The sequence below is a fragment of the Apodemus sylvaticus genome, chromosome 15, assembly GCF_947179515.1.
Source record: "Apodemus sylvaticus chromosome 15, mApoSyl1.1, whole genome shotgun sequence".
NCBI lineage: Eukaryota > Metazoa > Chordata > Mammalia > Rodentia > Muridae > Apodemus > Apodemus sylvaticus.
The window spans coordinates 70,173,785-70,197,676 of record NC_067486.1 but is presented as its reverse complement, the minus strand read 5'-3'; the positions used below and the strand labels follow the sequence as shown (position 1 = coordinate 70,197,676).

General features: G+C 45.2%; 2 protein-coding genes across 4 annotated transcripts in view; both read right to left on the bottom strand.

Moving 5' to 3' along the window:
* Positions 1–8,687: 8,687 nt before the first annotated feature.
* Gp5 (glycoprotein V platelet) lies at positions 8,688–13,188 on the bottom strand. Its single transcript, XM_052158254.1, has 2 exons — positions 13,109–13,188; positions 8,688–11,557 (listed from the first exon to the last, which is right to left on the bottom strand). Exons 1-2 carry the CDS (start codon positions 13,173–13,175, stop codon positions 9,852–9,854), a joined length of 1,773 nt encoding a protein of 590 aa, XP_052014214.1. The 5' UTR covers positions 13,176–13,188; the 3' UTR covers positions 8,688–9,851.
* Positions 13,189–14,638: 1,450 nt separating this feature from the next.
* The window catches only part of Atp13a3 (ATPase 13A3), a 75,092-nt gene continuing 65,838 nt past the window's right edge, over positions 14,639–23,892 (bottom strand). For 2 of the 3 annotated variants that reach the window (XM_052158245.1, XM_052158246.1), the window contains 2 exons: positions 23,727–23,816; positions 14,639–17,930 (listed from right to left, as the gene is read on the bottom strand). In XM_052158245.1, the coding sequence (XP_052014205.1) occupies positions 17,733–17,930; positions 23,727–23,816 (288 nt within the window). In that variant the 3' untranslated portion in view covers positions 14,639–17,732. The remainder of the gene's footprint in view (positions 17,931–23,726; positions 23,817–23,892) is intronic. The other variant, XM_052158247.1, reaches the window with a different exon arrangement.

Here is a 23,892-nt window from a genome sequence, read left to right as displayed (position 1 = left end):
GATGCAGCCTCTGGGGAGCCTCACTGTGTCCCCTGGGTATCAGCGGACCTTCTGAGGGGGCCCATTTTCCAGAGCTCCCAGGTCACAAAGCTCCTTCTATCTGTGCTGTCTTCTATCCAAAGACAGCTGCTCACACCCATCATCAGAGACAACGGCAGGCCCTTGGCAAGCCAGGGGACCTCCTTATGACAGTGGCAGGGCATGGAGCCACCTTGGAAATCCTCCTTTTCGCTCACTGCCACCACCACTCAGCACTCCCAGATAGCAGCTAACTAGCTCAGAGGACCAGCGGTGCCAAGGTGACTGAACCCAGAAGGGCCCCTTCAATCAGGAGCCATGAGAACCACTGACCTAGGTGTTCCTGCTAGGTATGGCGAGAGAGGGCACAGATGGATGGGCACTGTAGGTAGACACAAGCACCGATTGTCTACCTCTTCTGGAAAGGGGGCTTTGTACAGCTGCTCGGATGTAGCCATCAGGGCGCAGACTGTGTGGGAAGGGCAGGAGACCAGAGGTGGCGTTAATGGAATCAGGTAAAGGATGGGGGAAGGAAGGTGAGAAAGGAGGTACTTTGGGACCCAGCAGTCAGACCCTGAGCTGGAAGGTCCTCTGCTCCAGACTCCCTCTGCACACCCAAGGACAGCAAAGCAAAGAGGACAAGCGACTCACTCAGAGTCACATGGGCCAGGGCGACTATTGGAATCCTGCTTTAGGAAGTCACAGGATTTGCATCTAGAGATGCCTGCATGAGCTTGGGACCCTTCAGTCGCAATATCTGAAGTCTGGAGATGGTCAGTGCGACCGGATGAAGGACAAGGTGGCCTATCAGTTTTATCAAGCTGTCACACTCTGTAGAGTCATCACACAGAGCTCTCCAGTGGGGCACCTAGCAGGAGAGGGATTTGGCATGGGAGGACTAACCTGGAATGAAGGGAGGAAGGAAGGATGGAAGTATAGAGGTTTAGGATGTCAGGAAATGGAAAACCCCATACCCCCTCTTGTTTGAGCATTTCTTCAAGGACCCTGTGAAGGTACACTGAGTATCCTCAAAGGTACTCGGCCAGCCCAGAAGATGACACCCTGGAAACAGCAACTAAAAAGCCTGTTATTGGAGCAGCTGGTTTGGCATGCCTAAGGATGGGGACTGACCCTAGGGCATGAAGCACCCAGGCCAGGGCTGGCCTTGCAAATTGCTCTCTGTATCAAGCAGGTAGCTCGGCAAGGTTGTGGTCAGTGTCTCAGTTGACCAATGCCCGGGTGGGAGGTTACACCCAGACCCCACCCAGTTCAGCCAGGGTAGGAGTGGTTAGTCACAGGCTGAGGTGTCAGGATCTCAGAGGCCATTTTCCAGTCTCATTCCTGTCTCCATCCAAGATCAGGATTCCTTTCTCTAAACCGAACGTTGCTTGGCTTGAAGAGGAAGCTCTTGGCATGATAGGCCTCTAGCACCTTGGACAATATTTGAATTCGTCCTCTGACCCAGCAAAAACTACTACCTCCAGGTCTTCCCACTAGACCCCATTCCTTTGAAATGACATAGAACGAGTCACCTGGTATTTGCTTGCTAATGGGTTGTACAATTAATGGATCCACACTGCCCACCCAGGCTGTGGCTGCCAATACAACAAAATGTTCAAGTTGGAAGCCAGCATCACAAATCACCCTTCCTCTAGCCACCTGAACCCCCTTTTCCTTTCTGCTGTCTCCTGCCTTGATGCCTTGGTCCAAGACAAGAAACTCTTCTCTAAAAAGAGAAAGCCATGAACATCTAAGGCTAGAGACACCCAAATGTGTGTGGCAAAGGATTTTTAAAACAAACACGCAAACAAACAACAACAACAAAAAGGCTCAGTAAAGAGAGACACCTTTTTAGAAGGCCACAAGGTCATGGGCCAACAGGATATCCCAAGAGCACAGCAAGCGTCAAAGATGGCCAGTCCCAGCTGCCAACTCACACACTGCCACACTCACCCATGCAGGAGGTGCCCACACAGAGTGCCCACTGTGTCCACAGTGGAGAGGAAAGCTACACGCGCATAGTTTTTGTTTGAGGGACACAGACTAGATGACACGTATCAAACAGGAAGACAAGAAATGTCCCTTTCTTATTGCTGCTGTCCTGAGTCACCACAATCCTGAAACAAGTCTCACTGTGCTGAGACAAAGGTGTCAGGACGGCCGTGTTCCACGGGAGGCTGGAAAGAATCCGCTCCGTGCCTTTCCGGTGTCTAAAAGTGACCACAGTTCCTGGATCCAGGCATCTCTCTTTATCCCCAAAGACACTAGTACCACATCCTCCTCGAACTCTTAGCTCTTATCTGTTTTTCAGGAGCAAACTCCCACGGTCACGAAGGACTCTTCAGATAACCTTACCTTGACCTCGCATGGAGTCCCTTATCTAAAGTCGGCTAAGGAGGGTACTTTGCTGTTGAGGCTAGCAAGTCCAAATGGCCTGGGGTTAGAACATATCTGAGGCTTTTGATCTGCCTCCCTTGGCAGGAGAACCACAAACTCTTCCCTGTGGGAATGTGGGAATCTTTACACTGGGCGGGATTAAGGCTTTGCTAGATTTCTGCTCAAAAGCCCTTGGCATGAGTCCAGTAAGAAGAACGCATGCCCCTGCACCAAGCCTGAAAGTGTGCTTTGTTTTTGTCCTTGCTTTTTTTTTTTTTTAACGTTTTTCTTTTGTTGTTGTTTTCCATTTTGTTTTTCTGAGACAGAGTTTCTCTGTTCCTGGATGTCCTGCACCTCACTCTGTAGACCAGGCTGGCTTCAAACTCAGGGATCCTCCTGCCTCTGCCTCCCAAATTCTGGGATTAAAAGGGATTCACCACCACCAATACCTGGTTGGTTACTTGTTTTTAAGGAAGAGTCAAGATCTGTTGATTGCTTCTGGTCCTGAGAGGCTTACTACCCTTCAAGAAACAATCAAAGATCTAGGCTCGATTAAGGAAGACTTTTCTTTGTTTGGCGCTGTTAGCTGAACTACTGTCCCAACGTCTCTATCATTGCTGGAAATATTAACCACCCCCACACTGCTCAGTGACTTTAGCTAGACCACAGAGAGGACTGTGCAATGGTGGCCCATGGTGTACAGGGATCTAACGAAGAGCCGTAAGGTTTGTACTGACTGGTTTTGTGTGTCAACTTGACATAAGTTAGAGTCATCAGAGAAGACGGAGCCTCCACTGAGAAAATGCCTCCATGAGGTGCAGCTATAAGCCGCTTTCTCGATTAGTGATCAATGGGGAAGAGCCCAGCCTATTGTGGCTGCCCCATCCCTGGGCTGCCCGTTCTGGGGGAGCAAGCCAGGAGGCAGCACCCCTACACGGCCTCTGCCTCAGTTGCTGCCTCCAGGTTCCCGCCCTGCTTGAGTTTCTGTCCTGACTTCCTCCAGTGACGAACTGTGATCTGAATGTGTAAACCAAATAGACTCTTTCCTCACCAACTTGCTTTTTGATTATGGTCTTTGCAGCAGTAGATAGCCTAACAAAGACAAGGTTCCCTGAGGCTCAGCTTAGGGTAGCCTGCGTTTGTCCTAAATCCCTTTGGAAGGTTTCAAGTCAACGGCTTAGCAGAGACTCCCTTTGTCAAAACAAGGCAGGTGGCAGAATGTCATCGAAGCTGTCTCCTTTACTCTTGCTGTACACATCAACTGAAAAGAACCTAAGCTGAGACTGAATCAAAACTTTGAGCTTAAAGGGGACCAAAAGCCAGGTGTTGACAATTTTCTTTTCTCTTTTCATGTCACATGTCAGGGTTTGGAGCCAAAGGAAAGGCCCTTTGTTTTCTGGATGTAGGAGAGACATGGGAAAGGCTTGCGTAGAAGACCTGTCAGTCATGTGGTGGTGGTACACACCTTTAATCCCAGAACTCAGGAGGCAGAGGCAGGTGGGTCTCTTTGAGTTCCAGGCCAGCCTGGTCTACAGAGTGAGTTCCAGGATAGCCAGGGCTACACAGAGAAACCCTGTCTAAAAACAAAACAAAAAAACAGCTGGTGGTGGTGGCGCACGTCTGTAATCCCAGCACTCCGGGAGGCAGAAGCAGGCGCATTTCTGAGTTCGAGGCCAGCAGCCTGGTTTACAGAGTGAGTTCCAGGATAGCCGGGGCTACACAGAGAAATCCTGTCTCGAAAAAACACCAAAAAAAAAAAAAAAAAAAAAAAAAAGAGAGAGAGAGAGAGAAGAGAGGAGGAAGAGGAGGAGGAAACCCTTTCATTTGCCTGGTCTCTCTGTGTTACTTCTTTGGCCTGTCCCCGAGAGCAGCGTCGCTCTCCTGGTGAGTAGTGACAGGCAGACCCCTCCCTGGCATACCATATGTTTGGATTTACCTTACTATCTTTGCCTCAGTGCACCCTGGTGAGAACAGAGGAACAGAAACAGTGGAGAGCTGTGGGCTTTGGCCCCTGCTGGGCAGAGAGCAGCCTGTAACTGCTGCCAACAGCCACCCGCCCTCAGAAACCTTCCTTCCTCTCCCCCTCCCTTCTTTCTTCTTTCCCTTCTCTCCACCCATTTGTCTTTTTTGACTTGGTTTTTTCAAGACAGGGTTTCTCTGTGTAGCCCTGGCTGTCCTGGAACTCACTCTGTAGACCAGGCTGGCCTTGAACTCAGAAATCTGCCTGCCTCTGCCTCCCTGAGTGCTGGGATTACAGGCGTGCGCCACCACCGCCCGGCTATTTGTCTTTTTATATTCCTATTTTCTCTTATTTTTTTTTTTCTTCACCAAAAGCCATGGCCCCTACAGATAGATAATACTCAGCTTGTAGGGAGTTCCTTCTAGGCTTGAGAGACTGGCGCCCCTATGTCAGTGGCTGTGTCCATGAGTGTGTGTGTCCCCTGACTGGCAGGCCTTTGTAATCGGCTGGTGTGGCCCATGCCAGGAGAAACAGGTTGGACACTTGGTCGCTGGGAGACCAGAGATCCTGTGACATCTCTCCTCCACTCTAGAGGGAGGTGTGGGGGCAGGGCAAGAGGGCAAAGAGACATGATTTCTCTGTGCAGCCCTGGCTGTTCTTTGAACTCACTCTGTAGGTCAGGCTGGCCTCAACTCAAAGATGCCCTCTGTCCCCTGAGTTCTGGGATTGAACGCATGCACCACCACTGCCTGGCTCTTTAGCCTTAAAGAGAACTAATGATTTCGAACTCCTGGGTGGTCGTGAGGGCTAGGACAGCTGAAGCAACAGGGAAGGCTGTGCTCAATGTCACTAAAGGCACATTGGTGGCACAGCCCCTGGAATACAGAACTCTCCCAAGGGCTGGCTTTAGAAACATCAGAGGCAGTGCTGACTAATAAAACCCAGGAGTCACTGGCACGGTGACCAGGCAGGTATGGGGGCAGAAGCTGGGCAGAGGGCAGCACTGGGCGGAGGCTACTCCTTGTTTTCTCCCCGCAGGTGTCAGCCTCCCACTGCAGACCAGCCACTGGACTCAATTAATGTTTATTTCTTTATGGTGTTGATGGGTCATCCTGTAACATTCCAGGACCTAATGAGGGGGTGCAGGCAGTTGGCTAGTGATCCCTGGAATCTCCCGGCCTGCGGCACACCCTGGAAGGGATGGTGATTTTTTAAAAGCTGGGAAGCCCAGAGAAAATTCTCTCAGAACAGACTGAGTCAGTTCCAGCGTCACCAGGGGTCCAGCCTCTCTGCTGAGGTTCTAGGAAGGTAAATTAAGCACAAGAGGAGGCTGGGGGTGGATGGAGGCCAGAGCACAGGAGAGACCCAGGGCAAGGAGACCTCATTCTTCCCAGAAGTCAGGGAAAGTGCCCGAACTAGAAACGTAGAGAAGAGAAACGGATGAACCTTCTTCTGCCTCCCTTTCCCAGGGCTGCACCCGGGTGGATGGACGAGGATTGAAATAGCATGAGGCTCAGCACCAGAGGCAGTGGGAGTGTCATCAAAGGACCTCATACTCCAGCAGGTTTATGAAACAGAACGGTTGCTGGATTGGTGGGGGATCCTGGAGCCACAGCCAGTGAGAGGGAGGAGAGAGGTCATCTTCTTCACTACATTGAGAACTTCATTGAGGGCTGACTGTTTCAAACTGTGTAGGAAGAGAAGGCAGTGTGAGATGTCAGATGAAGAGCGAAAGCTAGTGTGTGACAGCAGCTTCTGTTCCCATTCCGTGGAACAGGAAAAACCAACAAGCTATTTCAAGAGATAAACAAAACTCCCCATAAACAAAAAAACAAAGCCCCAAACCCTAGAGGTACATGACAGGGAAACTGTATCCCTGAACTCTCAACTTGATGGGCGCCTGAACAAGATCAGTTCACATGCTAACAGGGACAGGGAAATCCCACGAGATCCTGCCCCTAGATGCAAAGTTACAGGTGACCGATGGTTCCTGAGAGTGTGTGTGTGTGTGTGTGGGGGGGGGGGGTGGTCAGCTATTTCCTTAAGAGATAATAGGTTGTCCAATCCCTACTGGTCAGATCTGGACATGTCCATATGAGCAACACTAAATACTCAGTAGGCTGAACACAGTCATGCACACACACACACACACACACACACACACACACACACACACACACACACGATGTCACGGATTTGGGAAGGATCACAGAGGCACAAGACGACTTGGCGCAGAGAGGAGTGACGTGGATGGAGTTATATATGAAGTTCTCATGTATGAAGTTCTCATGTATGATGTTCTCATGTATGACGTTCTCATGTATGAAGTTCTCAAAACAAACAAAACCAGCTTGTTAGCCCAGTGGTCTAAGTCTTTTTTCTTTTTTCTTTTTTTTTTTGGATTTGGTGTTTTTGAGACAGGGTTTCTCTGTGTAGCCCTGGCTGTCCTGGAACTCACTCTGTAGACCAGGCTGGCCTCGAACTCAGAAATCCGCCTGCCTCTGCCTCCCAGAGTGCTGGGATTACAGGAGTGCACCACCACCGCCCGGTCTAAAATAAGTCTTGCTCCCAAAACTCTTTCATACGTGCATATAACTCCCAAAGTCAGTTATTTGTCTTGCCTCTGATTTAAAATGTGAAGTAATGGTTTGAGAGAAATAGGAAACAACAAAAACACCCCAAAGGGAACATATATGTACAGCAAGACCTTATATAAAGTAAAAAGACCTTTAAAAACTCAAAATCTCTAAGCTTTCAGAGCACAGGAAAACTTCAAGATGTAAGCATAAAAGTTCATAAAAATCATCCAGAGTTATGTAGCAAAGTCTCAAAACAAAAACAAAAACAAAAACAAAAACCAGCCCAAAATCAAATAAACAAAAAGAAAGTGGTGCGGGGGCAGTGGCACACACCTTTAATCCCAGCACTTGGGAAGCAGAGGCAGGTGGATTTCTGACTTCCAGGCCAGCCTGATCTACAGAGTGAGTTCCAGGACAGCCAGGGCTACACAGAGAAACCCTGTCTCAAAAACAAAACAAAACAAAACAAAACAAAAAAACCCAAACAAACAAAAAAAAGTGGTAAGTTGTAACATATTCACTCAATAGAATATTATATAAACATCAAATTTCCCAGAGCTGAGAGCTACTATATTCAGGTTAGCAGTGCTAAGGTAAACATTAAAAATGAAGGATTAAAAGGATAGAAGGATGTAAAACGCATTTACTAAGTAGTTTTAATGCTTAAAAAAGAGGGAAAGGATAAGGTCTTTTCAATACTATCAGTTGGTTTTGACACTGTTCAAAAATTGAATCTAATAGAGCAAAGTATGAATAATTTATGAAGCTGGCAAAGTGTCTGAAGCTGTCCTCTAGATTTTTCTGGAAGTTTCTGAGTGTCCTGAAGTTTGGAAGCAGCGTCAAGGCTGGTGGGACCCAGGGGATAACCCCACGGAAGTAGGCATTTTGTTTCACTCGAGGCTCAGACTCTTGATTTCCCAGAGGGCCTGAGATAAAGTAGTCAATCACTTGATGAAGCAAGGCTGAAGAGGCCGTGAGAAACTCAAGTAGAATAGTGGGGTCGGGAATAACTGATCAAAACAGCTGCCCTTGGGCCCCAGGGACCGCCCATTGCCTGTGGAGCCGGGATTGCCCCATTTGGTCCTTGAAGCTCTAGTAGGCACAACTGTTGTCCCCATCTGACAGAACAGGCTTCAAACCTGCCTCAAAGAATAGTGGCTAAAATTGTGTCTTCATTTCTCTCTCTCTCTCTCTCTCTCTCTCTCTCTCTCTCTCTCACACACACACACACACACACACACATCTAGATTCTGGGCTATAGGTGGTTCCAAACTTTTGCAATAAACAAGGCAAAACTATCCAAGGAGTTTATAAGCACAAGAGGCTAATTAAACAGATACTCTGAAATTACACCCAGGACCAGATTGAGGGTGGTGCCCAGTGCCTGAGTCAGGAAGCACAGGAGGCACAAAGTGAGGAACAGGAGAAGCTTCACCCAGAAGGAACTACTTGAAACTGTGGTTGAAGAAGCGCATGTGCAGATGGAAGCTCTTTCTCCTCCTGCTCGACGGTGACGGTGACAGTGCTGGAAGGACCCACGCCTGTGGCCTGTGAGCACACAGGAACGAGGCTTCCTGTAGACAGATCCAGCTGGTTTGGATATAACCTCCAGTTTGAGAATGGTTGCTCTTTTTTTTATACAGGGGTGGGAGGCAAATATCTTGAAGTTCTTCTTTAGAAATGATGCCAGCTGAATGTGACAGCCCAAGCCTCTACTCCTAGACCCTAGGAGAGTAAAACAGGAGGGCCTCAAGTTCAAACCTCGCCTTTTTATTTATTTACTTTTTGAGAGACAGTCATGAGGCAGGTACTGTTTTGTCCCCTTTCAAGGACGAGGAAACCCAGGCTTACAGGATGTGTGTACAGAGTCTGCAGGGGTTAGTAAACGAGGACACTCAGTTGTCAGCGCCCAGCGCACGTGTTTAACCACTGTCTCTCACAAGCACAGACAGCCAATTACTGCAACAAGGGTTTAATTGTTTTCTATTGGAAGGATAAACGAGAACGCGATACAAGCACCGTCCACTGGAAACCAAGCTGTCATTACGATCATGAACACCTGTCCCATGGTCACAGCGCCATAAACGCTTGTGAAATGATGTGGCGTTTACCTCTAGGAAATGGGAAACAAATGACGGATGGAAACTCCCAGGAGGCCAATGGGACAGACACGCTGAGCAGTTCCCCAAGTTTCCCAGCACACGGGCTTCTCCAGATGACTTCCAGAACCCCCTCGAAGCTCCTATCCCCGCCTCCGTGACAACAGCCATTTTAGTCGGGTCAGGAGTGGGTGCTGCAAAGTGGCTGCGGTCACTGGGGTGGGGCCGGGAGCTCCTGTGTGTCCTAGCTCAGCCTGTCACAGTGGAGGCTTGCTCTGAAATTCGTCGCTGGAGCTGGATCAGAGACCCTTCCAAACATCCCCAGAGCAGATGGACTCAAAATGAGACAATAAAAAGGAACGGACACAAATTCTCTTTTCAGACAAGAACACTCCAGCTTTTTCCTCTTTTTCCTGGGAAGCGCCTTCATCTCTGGGATCTAGGGTTCCTTTTAGGCCTGTATCCTTGCTGGGTGCAGGAGAGGTCTTGCCCACCTGGCAGTGTGTGGCATCAAATTCAGACACCAACAAATTAGGCACCCAGCGATGCACAGTGGGACTGGATGAGCCAAGTCCCGTTCTCCGTGCTCCCCCCTCCCCTTTCTCCCAGAAACAACAGAGGAGGAAACAGACCAGGCTAGAAAGCAGTAGCGGTTTACAAAAGGTACTTCTGAGGAGAGGGGAGGAGAAGGGACAGAGTAGAACTAGGAGAGGACGGGAGAGGGTTGTGAACCGCATGGGAAATGGCGGAATGACACGCCAGCATCCTGACTGGATTCTTCTTGGGGCGCCCGTCCACAGTGCTCTGGTCACAGTTTAATTAGTTACACGATTTTTCCATCGCCTCAAACAGGAGCTTCTCTCGGATTAATGTCCGAAACAACTGGCCGATTTTAATCATGGCAAACACGATGAACCCGGCTATGACGGCCTGGGCTACTAGAAGCAGAATATAAAGACTCCAGTAGAGGCTGTGATCAGGACTGTCACCGCTGGTCACCAGCTGGACCCACGCCCGTGACTGCGAGCTGTTAGGCAGCTGGGACGGAACCGGGACTTCCAGAGCATTTTCCGTTGGAGGGTCGAGAGGCAGGCCGCGGGGATCCGGGCACCACGGGTCACCCTGCAGCAGCTCCCAGAACGACAGGCTGGCGCGCGGCTCGGGGCCACGGCACTGCGGGGGCTCGTCTCGGCCCAGGAGGTCCTGGTGGTGCCGCAGCCACTGGAGGAAGGGCCAGAGGCCACAGTCGCAGAGCCAGGGGTTGTGTCCCAGCAGGACCTGGGTGAGCTGGGGCAGAGCCGCGAACACGTCTCCCGGCAGCGTCTCCAGCTGGTTGTGCTCTAGCTGCACGGTCTCGAGGCTGCTGAGGTTGCGGAAGAGCGTGCGCGGCAGGGCCCGCAGCCGGTTGTGGCGCAGCGACACCAGGCGCAGGCGCCCGAGGCCGCGCAGCGCGTCGTCCGGCAGCTCGGCCAGGGCGTTGGTGTGCAGCGCGAGCACGCGCAGCTCCGCCAGGCCCTGGAACGCGCCGCGCGGGAGCGCGCCCAGGCGCGGGTTCCGCGTCAGCCCCAGCGTCTGCAGGCCGCTCAGGTTGCGGAAGGCGGCGGCGGGCAGCGTGCTCAGGTGGGTGCCGTTCAGCCACAGCTCCCGCAGGCCGGCCATCTCCCCGAACAGCACCTCCGGGAGCTCCTCCAGAGGGTTCTCGAACAGAGTCAGCCGAGTCACGCCGCTCACGTGAAGGAAGAGCGCGGGCGGCAGAGACTCTAGGAGGTTTCCGGACAGAGTCAAGCAGCTCAGGTTTCCGAGGCGGTCGAAGGCACCCGGTGCGATGGAGCGGAGGTGATTCCGCTCCAGCCGCAGCTCGGTCAGGGCGCCCAGGTTGCCCAGCAGTCCCGAATCCACAGACGTGAGCTGGTTTGAATACAGCAGCAGCTTCTCAAGGTTCACTTGCGCCCCAAGCAATCCCTTGGGCAGGTGGGTCAGGTTGTTTCGCGATAAATCCAACACCTTGAGCTTTCCCAGGCTCGAGAAAAGGTTAGCAGGAAGAAAAGAGAACTGATTCTGGTTCAAACAGAGCTCCTGCAAGTTAAGCAGTTTCTGAAACAGGTTTTGGTCAAGGTCCCTTAGTGCATTGTGGTCCAAGAACAGCTGTTCCAAGAGCACCGTCTTATCCAGAATCGCACGTGGAAGATGAGAGATTTTGTTGCGCGTCAACCTGAGGGTTTTCAGTTTTACTAGGTCATTGAAGGTGCCTGTCTCGATGGCGGAAATGTGGCTGTCTGAGAGCATCAGGCGCTGAAGGATCGTCATGCCGCTGAAGCTGTGGTTCCGCAATATGCCCTGGTCCATTCGGAAGAGCAGGATGTGTGTGAGGTTCGTGGGCAGACCTAGCTCAGCGATGTGAGCCACGCTGCCGCCCGAACACTGCGCGGCATCGCGCACCACACACTTGCAGGTTTTGGGGCAGGGGAAGGGTTGGGCACGCGCGAGTGCGAGCACCACGGACAGCAGGGCGCTCCTTAGCATGTCTGAAAGGCAAGAGCATAAGCAAGGCTCAGAGCAGATCTTGGAGCCCTGCACCGTCTGCAAGCAGTTCTTGGGCCAGCACTCTCTGCTGTGGAACACCCAGATACAACCAAGTCTCCCTCTGTCTTACAAAGGCTGATTAAAGAAATAAATTACTTTTCTATTCAGCTTATGTGGGTGTTGGGGAGTCCAGATCAGTCTTATAGGTACACATTTTTATCCAGTGAGCCATCTCCTCGTTTCTGTTTAGAGCATTGACATTTGGGCACTTTCAAGTTACAGAATGGACAATACCTTAAAACCGTTATACAACGAATTAAAATCTACTTTTTCAGAGAATAGAAATTGGGGCTTACTGGGACTGTCACTGACTAACAAGTTAAGCAGAGCCTGTAATCCCAGGTGGTGGCGCAAGCCTGTAATCCCAGCACTCTGGGAGTCAGAGGCAGGCGGATTTCTGCGTTCGAGACCAGCCTGGTCTACAGAGTGAGTCCAGGACAGCCAGAGCTATACAGAGAAACTCTGTCTCAAAAAAATACAAAACAACAACAACAACAAAAACCAAACTAAAACCAAAACAAACAAAACAAAACAAGCAGGAGCCGGGCGGTGGTGGCGCACGCCTGTAATCCCAGCTTTTGGGAGGCAGAGGCAGGCAGATTTCTGAGTTCGAGGCCAGCCTGGTCTACAGAGTAAGTTCCAGGACAGCCAGAGCTACACAGAGAAACCCTGTCTCCAAAAAACCAAATCCAAAAAACCAAAAAAAAAAAAAAAAAAAAAAAAAAAAAAAAAAAAAAAAAAAAAAAAAAAAGAGAGAGAGGGGGGAAAAAAAAAAAACTCAAAAAACCAAGTTAAGCAGGGACGCTTTATCCCCAACAGTCAGCAAGGGAACACAAGGCCCACTTCTACTAAATTCAGTTTCTTACATATTTTCAAAGTCCCAACACCCCACAACACATTACACCGTTCTGTAACCCCCCATGCCAGATGGGGCAGGTGAGTGATAGGGAAGGCCCACTGCTTTACGCCATGCCTTTCTGAACTTTGTACTGTTACAGTAACAGGAGAGCAGTAGGCTGAGCACTCCAATGCACATGAGGTTAATTTAAGAGTCACATAAATAGAATTTGAAGTTGGTCTTTCTGACTCACACATTTAAATAATGAGCTACTGTTTGCTTATAAGCCAAGCTGCGTAATAAAACTACTCTGGGCATTGAGTTACCCAGGAAGCACAGTAATACTAGTTTACTCAAACAATGTTTCCCAAGTAAAAATTTGTACTGTTTTTTGGTACTAGGTTTCCTTTTGCCCCTATGCAGACTGAAGCTCTAATTGCATATGCTAATTTAAGAATATTTGGCCCTGCTGGGCGCCTTTAATCCCAGCACTTGGGAGACAGAGGCAGGCGGATTTGAGTTCAAGGCCAGCCTGGTCTACAAAGTGAGCTGCAGGACAGCCAGGGCTATACAGAGAAACCCTGTCTCGGGGGGAAAAAAAAAATCCAAAAAACAAAACAAAACAAAAAAAACCAAAACTTCTTTTTGGCCTTACCTGACGCAGTTCTGCACCCTGGGCTGACTAAAAGGCTTGCAGCTCTGCTTGTGACTTGGTACTTCATAGAGGAAGAGGAAGTATTCTTGCATCCTGAGGATAAAGACCTTACCAGATAAACAGTGAAGAAAAAGACTATCTCCACAGGGCATATTCTAGGTTTGAATGACAAGAGCTTTCAGACTTGTGGGAGTCCACAAGAGTTCTATTATCAAAGCTAGAGGGTAGAAGGTCTAAGTTTTTCCAGAAATGGCATGCTCTCATTACATTGGCCACACTTTTTTTCCTTTGGCCTGCTATTGCACTAATGTATGAGTATGTGGGTGCACAAGTGGCAGTGCCCCACCCGTGTCAGAAAACTGGGCAATCGGTTCTCACCTTCCCCCATGTAAGTTCCCAAGGACTCATACTGCCACCTGCCTTGGAGAGAAGTATCTTTACCTTTACTCAGCATTTTATTTCTTAAATAAGGCTAAAGAATTCTCAAATGCCCCCCCCCATGGTTTGTCTAGCCATTGTCAAATATGTTCAGTAATAGCACTGCTCAAGGGTTCGTGTTCAGTTTAATGTCTAACTGCCTGCCACCGCGGTTGTACTGCCAGTGTCACACGGCATGAGAACTGGTCACACTGGACATCTCTGGCTTGTACTTGGCATCCTTTCAGTCTAGGTCAGATTGTTCCCATGAATACCCATCCCTCACCTGGCACGGCTTAGCTCAGCATGGAGAGCAACACAGCACACCAGTCTGTCAACTTACTGTCTCAATATGCTTTTTAATGTTGCATTTCTGTTTAATGACAAGCTTGATGTCTTTCTTACAATGAAGGGCCACTTGTTCTTCAGCTTTTGGGAAACTCGGTTCCCCTTCTATGTCTATTTTTCTCTCCTTTAGACAACCTCGCTATGTATATGTAGCCCATGCTAGCTTCAATTTTACAATCTGCTGGTCCTAGTGTCCTAAACTTAGGAGTCACAAAGAATGCATCATAATGTCAGCTGTGCTCATTTTCCTAAATGTAACTATAATTAGACATTCTTTATAAATGCTATTATCTGTCCACTGTCAAGTCATAGGTTATCAAGTAAATGCCTCCCCAGGAGAATGCCCACCAATTCCTGTAATGCTCCAGAGCTTGGCATTCCGATCCCCAGGAGACAGAGATCCCTTTGTATGGCCCTAAGAGGCAGAGTTCCTTTGAATGTGCTTCTATCACTATTTCCCATTTTTAACACAAAGTCAAAGATCATTTTTTCACTCACTTGAAGAACAAAGATCTAGGATTTGGGGAGATAGCAACTCCAGAGCCCCTAACTAAATGCCACCCTGCTTGCAGTGTGCACCAACCAGCTAGCTCTTCTCACAACCAGTCAGTCCGCCAAGCTAAATAGCCACGCTGCCTTCCTCTCAACCACCCTCCCAGGCAAAAAAACAACAAAAAACAATCTACAGCAAAATTGGTTCTGAGAAAGCTAGCTGCAGTTACATAATCAAACAAGTGTGTAGGACCCAGAAAAAAAATAGACATATTTAATTCATTAAAATTTTTATTTTGAATAGCTTTAATCAAAAAGGATTTCATATGGTATTTACAATGCTGAATGTACAATTATGAATATCTATCTACCTTTTTGACAACAGGGTACCATTCTTGAGCAGCAATACAATTTTAAAAATATAAAGATGTGTCATTTCCAATATATAAAGTTACTTAAAAAAATCCACGGTCTCAGGGAATTCACAAATTATAACAGAAGTAACTTTTATTAATTTCATGTGCACATAATTACCAAATTGTAATACATTAAAAATACATGTAAATACCCAGACTATACAAAAGGTAATACCCTATTTTGTTGAAAGTTCCCAATAGCCTCCCACCATAAATATACAAAATCCTTTTATTTGTTACAACAAAACTGCATGCAGGAGATATCAGATGTTCTCTAAAACTTGAAGTTGCTCTTCACTGGATATGAGTTTTTGCTGCCTTTAAATATATATATTTATATGATGAATATAAATATATATATATATATGAATGAAAGAAACACATTATTTGCCATGCCTTTGAAACTGTGCAGTACTTTCATCAACATGGGAAACAAAATAATGTATAAAAAAGGACAGATTTGCTTAAATGGAAAGCGTTTGAATCTCAGGCTTGTTGGCACCACATTCTCGCCCAAGCACTATCTGCAGCGTTCCCTTACAGCAGTTGGTGCTACAAGATAGAAAACATAGTTACCATTATTTATTTATATGTAAGGGAGGAAAACAAATAACTTTAAACAACCCTGAGGGAAACCCACATTAAAAAATCTTGTTATTTATTTAAAAAGTTAAAAAGCTACATATCATTATTTAACAATTACTTTCCCAGACATTTCTGTCCTTTAAGTATGTGCATAAATAAAATTTAAATCAGCAATATCAATCTTAATACATCAAAATAATATATGTACAGATTTTAAAATTTAGGTCTGTATATACTCAAATAATTTAATGTAAAATTCAGAACCAAAATTACTATGTAATGGTGACCTACAAGACTCGGTCTACTGTGGCACTAAGCAGGACCCATGCCTGCACTCACAGACACTCCTCAAATGACATTCTCAACTGGAATAACCTATCCTGTCTATGTTCACATCTAACTTCCTACAAATGCTTTTTTTCTCACCTACATAAAACCTTGTTCCTTTGCAAACAATATGAACAGATGAGATATAAAACCTTATCAACTCTAAATGTTAAAATGAACTGCCAAAATAGCCTTTATGATCATGCTCTTAAAGATGTTAAATACAATTGATATTGGGTTTCTAAGCTGTAGTTATCAATCATGTTTCAGTATTTAAACAAGAGTTAACAATTCAGAAAATGATTGAATAACATTAACATTATTTGACATGAACATAGAAAGTATAAAACAATAGATAAGTAACTATAGAAAATAGTGCTAATTCACAGCTCAAGAGGTCTAAGATGCATAGCTTCATAGAATCATCCATGGGACAATTGTTCTTAGTATCTAACATATAATAGCATCATACATTTTGTTGAAAAAGTCGATTATATAATTTCCTAAGAATCACTAGTGGCAATAGCAGTAACAGTGATCCTGAGACTAACTTACTTTTTCTACAATTATCAAACATCATTCGGGTCTTTGCAACATTAAAAAAAAAGGGGGGGGCGGGGGAAAGGTTCCACAAATCTGGTTAACATTTGGTAAACTGGAGTGGAAAGCATATACTTGTAGTTAGTTTAAGAAAGAACACAGAATAATGTTACATTGTTTTGCTAATTTAGGGTTCATTTAATATCACTGCCAAACTGAAGGCACTGCCAAAACTACCTTGTCCTACCTAGGAAGGCATTGTGAAAGTTCCTCGAGAACCGAACAGAATCAGATAAAACACAAATGTGTAAATGCTTTCCTTATTCCTTTTGGCTAAATAAATTATATTTTTTAATTTTCTCAAGCTCACTTGTTACAAAATAGGTATGTGATGATCTCTGGTGCCACCTATTGGCATGAAACAAGCTCTACAAGATCATATTGTGTTTTAAGTCATTCAAATTCTTTTTGAATGTTCATTATTCTTTTAAGCCCCATTATTCAAAAGAGAGACATATAGCAAGGTTAAGATCTAACTCGAAACAAAACAAAAACAGCATCATCCCATACCTTTAGGGAGGAGGGAGGGAGAGAATGAATATGAAATATTTAAAATGATACAAGTCCCCAAAGAAGAAACAAATAGGTATGGAGAGATATGAATGAAATCTACTGCTAAGAGAAATAACCTCAATCTTTCTCTGCATGTGTATTCTGAGACAGGCTTTTACAATCTATTCTAGGCTATCCTTGGATTAAACAATTCTCCTGCCTCAGCCATCTGTGCAGGATTAGGGGCCTTTACTGTCATGCCTGGCTCAGAAATAAACTTTTCTAGTGAGAGAGTTCTTTGCTTAACTATACTGTTGATGTCAGATACTGCACGGGACCCATGGAATACTATGAAGGACATCTCAGGACAGCAAGCAGTGAACACCTTACTGTCTAGAAGTGACACCCAGGTAGGCTACACAGAGAATATAAACCAGAAATGGAAATCACCTGAGTTGCTCTATCAAGAACACACAAACTCACCCCTAACTCCAGGTCATAAAAGACAATGTTTAACATGGCGTTCTTTGGGAGAAACATCGGATCAAAACAGGCTTTCAACCTATTTTCACTAAAGGCTAATCACAATTAACTATATTTTTAGTAATCACAATTTTTGGACCTATATGTAAAAGAACTTTCTAATAAGGGGATTTATGAATATTAAAGGGGCAAACTAGCGTCAAAAGCTAAAATCTATAAAACCCAAACATACTTCTCTCATACCCAATATAAAGTGTTTATCATATTTAGGTTACTGCATGAAGATATAGCCAGATTTATAGTTAATAACTGTGCAGCAAATGACATTTTACTGTTCTGTGTTTTAATCAACTGCCGTATTATGAGGCGGATATAAACTGAACTAGTGCCATTCCAACACAGGGTCAGAGAAGCTCAACAGCACATCCTGCTCAGCACTGCTACTGGCACAGCAGCAGTCCCCATTATGCTATGGTGATAATCTGACATGATCCATTCTCCTTTACTACAGCTTTGGCTTCCGTCGTTGTCTGAGGCTTAGGCGGCCACTCAGGATCGACGAGGAGCTCTTGTGCTAGGTACATGTACTTTGCTTTTGGAGTCTTCTTTCTACAGCTCAGGGCCCAGGACAAGCAGCATTTCCCCCATCGATCCACTGACTCCTAGGAAAGGAAAAACACCAGAGTAAGGACTTTTTGGTTAAAGCATGCATTGTGCACAGAACAATATGAAATAACTTCTGAATACAACAAATAACTAGGGAAAACTTCATGCAAAAAAGCCAGCTTTCAATTTAGGAACAGATTGTTTTTAAAGAGGATTTTTTTTTTCCAGCTCCTTTAGTTTTGTGCATGTGTCATGTGTACTGATATAGTCTCTAACAGAAAACATTGAAAAGATATTTTTAGTATTTAATTTGGAAATCCTTACTTTATTTCAAATTACTTTTAGATTGCCCATACCCACCAATCACTTTTATAAGGCAGTGAAAAATCATTGTTACTGCTAATATCACTTTCAAAACACAAAGCATCAAGTCAACAACATAAGGTGAAAATCAGGATTTCATTGTCACATTAAAAAAAAAATTACATCTTTTAAAACTACAGCTTTGGCTGGGAATGGTGCCCCATACTTCACCTCGGAAAACAGCCCATAAATTATTTTGGCTATTACTTCTCCCAAGTAAAATTTTGACCCACCCCATACATGCTAACCTCAACAGAAGCAATTGTACAAAATGAAGGTACAGCGTACCAGATGAGCATCCTAATATGAACATCCAAAGTACCTACAGCCAAGAAAGGCAAATGTGTTACGCATATACTTGAAACACAATTTTTAGTTGTGCATGGGCCCAGGCATGTGCAGCACCTGCACTCCAGCCCTGGGGAGGCCAAGGCGGGACATGCTGGAGTTTACCACCAGACTGACCTAAACAGCAAGCCGGGCCAATTTAAGCCACAAAGTGAAAGCTCTGTTCAACCAACTGATCATCAATCACTTAAGACAAAGAGTAGCCAAAGGGAAGGACCAAAGTCTTTCAAAATGAAAGCTCTAAAGTCTAGTTCCCCTAAGGACCTTCTCTCATTTCAGTAAGAGAGCCATCAGTAACTCTGCCCCTCTTCATCAGTTTGTATATAAAACACTGAGCTGCATTGCTCCCAAGGATTTAAATGCAAAATTATACTCACAGATAAGCTGAATTACAATCTAGGGGAAACTAAAAGATTTAAAGATTATTCTCCAAGTATTATCACAATGAAGGTTTTTTAGACAGCATGGTGGGACTTGCCTGTAATAACTAATATGCAGAAAGCAGAGACAAGAAGTTCTTCACAAGTTTGAGGCTAGCCTGCTCTACATTGTTGAGTTCAAAGCCAGCAGTGTTATACAGTGAGATCCTACATTTAAAAAAAACAAAAAAGCAAACTGAAGTAGGGGTGGGGGTGGATTGGGGGAGTGCAGCTGTGCTACTAATCTTTTTTAAAAAAGAATCCACACCCAAGCTAGCCGTTTCCTTCCCTCCCAGTGTGACTGCAGTTTACTCCTTTCCTGGAGGGAGCTTCAAGTCTTCAGTCCAATTGAGGAAAAGACCATTGTTCCTAAATATGAAAGCTGTCACTCTCCTTAACAGTGGCACTGCTAAAGCATCAGAGAAACACATCATGCTTGTCTGTGCAGATGAATCCTGAGTGGACAGGTGATGTACAACAGGCGGAAAGCCAAAGGTAATGGATGAAGACAGACACACACATCCCCCCTCTAAAGTTCTATACCCCTGGAAGCTAAGGCAAGCAATATCATTAATGCTAATCACAAATGGCATTATAACTGCACAGCATTCTTTTAACATTTGTGGGTATGCGTGCAACACATCACACACACATCTGTGTGTGTGTATATATGTATATGTGTGTGTGTGTGTACTTTTTCACATCTGTTTTAAGAATGTATATTCATTCCACATTAAGTCACAAGGAACACCTGAGATCCCCCTACTCCAACATAGCTAGAAACATGTTTGTTCTTTATCTCCATACAAAAAATACACTATACATAGGTTGGTGAGACTACACATAAATGTACCACACACATCTCCCCACAAAATATCACAGTTCACTGGGAAAGAAAACTAACGGCTACAGGTATGACAGAGTGAGAAATCAGAAGAAAGCAAGGGAAGAAAGTCAGTCGCTGTGCAACACTCAGGCTATTTAGTCACAGGGCTTAGAGTGAACATTTGGATCTCCCCAGAGCAGAGTTTCAGATCCCAAAGCAGAACGCTGGATTCTTAAGACTTAATTTGGAATGGTTAATGTAGCCAAACAGAATCCCCGAGACAAGGGAAAGGTACCACAGGCAAGCAGAGAATCATATCGAATGTTCATCAAGATCTGCAGCCACACCCTTGCTCTGAGACATTCCTAGTTGTACATTCTAATGCCCAGCTTTTCACAACCAGCAGTTGTTTAGGAAACTTTTTTTTCTTTCAAGACAGGGTTTCTCTGTGTAGCCCTGGCTGTCCTGGAACTCACTCTGTAGACCAGGCTGGCCTTGAACTCAGAAATCCACCTGCCTCTGCCTCCCAAGTGCTGGGATTACAGGCGTGTGCCACCACCGCCCGGCAAGGAAACGTTTTCATGCATGGCATGTATTGTAGTTTTCATAAATCTTCCAGTTCAATCCTCAATATAAAATGAATACAATCCAAATTAGTATTCTGTATGAATAAGTTGAAACAGTGTTTTCAAGCTGCAGAATGGCTACAGTTCAGATTTTCACCAAGAGGTACATAACCTCAACAGGGCAACAATGCACAGCAGCGTAACTCTCGCTCACCCCTAACCAACCAAGCCACCTAGAATTAGCGTGGAGCCTAGATTGCAGCCTATAGCTCTGAAACCTTCAAACTAACTCAGTGTTCCCCATGAGAACAGTAAGGAAAAGAAGAAAAGCATGTCCCTTCCCAATACTAACACAGGAGTTTGGGCGTTGCAGTCTGAGCTCTCTTGGGCTTTTCTAGAATCAAGGAGCACTGACTAGGCAGTATGGAGAAAGGACTGCGGCAGTCAGCACTACAGGTGCCCTGGGTAAAGCTGCCAGCAGCCTTCTGCCCTCCTTCTTTCCTTCCTGGGAGTTTCTACTTCAGGATGGGTGACACCTTGGGCTATAAAATTCTTTAGCAGGGTTGCATACCACAGGACATTTACTTAGCAACACCAGTGGCCTCTACACGTTCTGTGTCAAAACCTGATCCCTAAAATTGTCTCTAGACACTGTCAAGTGGTCCTTGCTGGAAGACGGAAGGGAGAGGAAAAGGAAGGGAGCTACAGAGAGTTGCCACTGGAAGAGAAGCAAGCATTATACACACAAGTATCTATCGGAAGAGGAAAATTAATCTCTCTAAACTTAGAATTCTTTTCTAAAAGTAGAGCTCCAAAAAATGTTTTCTTAAAACCACAGAACTTGGCTGGAGAGATGACTCAGTGGTTAAGAGCACTGACTGCTTTTCTGGAGATCCTGAGTTCAGCAACCACATGGTGGCTCACAACCACCTGTAATGGGATCCGGTGCCCTCTCCCGGCCTGTAGACATATAAGCAGGCAGAATGCTGTATACATAATAAATAAATCTTTAAAAAGAAAAAAGCCCCCAAACCACAGAACTAAGGCCACAATCCTTGTCTACTTAGTGATACCCAGGATGGATCAGTCTGTGGGACACGCCGGGCCTAAATGCTATGTACTATCCCCATATCTTTGTTCCCTCCCATGAACACTTTTAGAGATAGAAATTCACACAAAATAAAAACGTTTAAAATGAACTGATACTTAGAATTAGATGCATTATTAAAGGACATGTATGTTTATGCCGTTTTATTGTGGTTGAAAGATTGGGAATTTCCTTGAGCTGAAATGCAGGCTTTTAATCCCAGCATTTAGGAGGCAGGCAGACAGATCTCTGACTTTGAGGCCAGTCTAGTCTACAGAGCGAGTTTGACAACCAGAGCTGTTATCCAGAGAAATCCTGTCTCAAAAACACACAAAAACAAAACAAACAAACAAGCATATAAACAAGAAAACTGGAGATTTCTAATTCAAATATTTTATAGGGGACTTAAAAGACCTATTTGACTAAGTAAGCAAATAAACCCCTCTTTTTAAAGCACACCTGCATTGGGAGTTAGAGATCTTTTTGGAGAATGTGAAAATTCAGTATGTTTCCCTAGGCTATGCCTTTCCAATCAGTACTAGTTCACATGAGATGGGTGACCTGAACCAGTGTGACCTTCTGCAATAATTAAGTCACCTAAAGAAAACACAGCTACGCCATTATCAGAGGAGATTCAGCTGAAGGACCTGGGTCCCAGTTCTTTCTGGTCTTGCCCACAGCTAGTGACAAACAGGCATCCCACTGTTCCCTTTAAGGAAAAAGGAATTGCAATCGACTTGAGGCTCGTGCTATTACTGCATGCCACCATTATGCCACTACAGAGCACGGAGCACAGAGTGGCACTGTGCATCCCATACAGCAAACCTGGCACAAACTGTGGAGCCTAGGCCTGCTCCATTACTAACACAAAGCCCAGCAAGTCACCGTTTAGATAAAAGGTATAAGAAAACAGTTAATGATCCGAGTAAGAAATGCCAGCCAGTCCTCTTCAATTCCACACATGGCTTAAGGATAGCTGAAGCCTTGAACACATCACCTACTCTATAAAAAGCATGCTTGGGTAACATGTTTTCAAACAGATTCTAATGCAGTACAATCTATCCCTGAACTCTATCGTCTGGTACTTCTACACATAGATACCTCTCATGTGTCAGATTGTGTGCAACAACTCCTGACAGGGTGAGATTAAAAGTTAAAGTTTTTGCTGGGCAGTGGTGGCACACACCTTTAATCCCAGCACTTGAGAGGCAGAAGCAGGTAGATTTCTGAGTTCGAGGCCAGCCTGGTCTACAGAGCGAGTTCCAGGACAGCCGGGGTTACACAGAGAAACCCTGTCTCAAAAAACCAAAAAAGTTAAAGTTTTCATAGGGCTCTGATGGACTGACATCTTTACATTCTGTCAGGATCTCTACTGTAACATTATTATACTAAGAAACAGATTTACCTGCTTCTCTTTCCTTTTGCCAGAGAAACCTTGTGCTAGTAAGTCACAGGCTATTTCACTGACTTTAAAAGCCTTCATCACTGCTTAAGTAGAAATAAATATTTTTCCGAGTTAGAATCATTTGTCAAGGAAAGCAAAAGGCCACCTTAAAATAATGCATATCAACTGGCAAAACAAATACAGGAAGACAGTAAAATAAAAATCAGATCTAAATCTTCAAAATGTGTCTCTTGATTCTGATCCAAAACAAAACAAAACAAAACAAAACAAAACTTGACAGGACAGCCAGGACTACACAGAGAAACCTGGTCTCAAAAAAAAAAAAAAAAGAAAAAAAAAAAGAAAAGAAAAGAAAAAAGTTGATTCAAAATCTCTTACCCTCTTAGTGACAATCAAAAAAATAAACTATAAAGATGACAGGAAGAATTAACTCTCAGCTAGGAGGTGGTACACGCCTTTAATCTCATCACTCAGGAGACAAAGGCAGGCAGATTTCTGTGAGTTCAAGGCCAGCCTGGTGTATGGTAAATTCCAGTACAGCCAAAGCAACACAGAGAAACTCTTTATAAGAATAAGACAGACAGACAGACAGACCAACACACACACATACACACAGAATCAGGATTGGAAAGTCTTATGAAATTCCCAAAGTCCTAAAAAGCCTTTATTAAGTGCTTGCCAGAGATTTTTCTAAGACTTATTTAAAAAAAAAAGAAGAAGAAGAAGAAATGCCAGCACAACAAAGACAGCTGAAGCCACACACACAGTGACAGAACCAAGAACACAAGGGGAAAACCAAGATGTAAGTGAAGAATTGATGGTAACTGCTCATTCCAACCTGTGGTGGCTGTGTGGTGCTGAAACGACACTCTCCGTGTTTGTCTCGATTGAACACAACTTTCCAAAGGACCGTGTCAAGGAAGAAGCTCTGAGAGACAGTCCAGTGAGTTAAGAATTAAACTTAAACAGGTCATTCCTTTTAAACACACACATTTGATATGGTA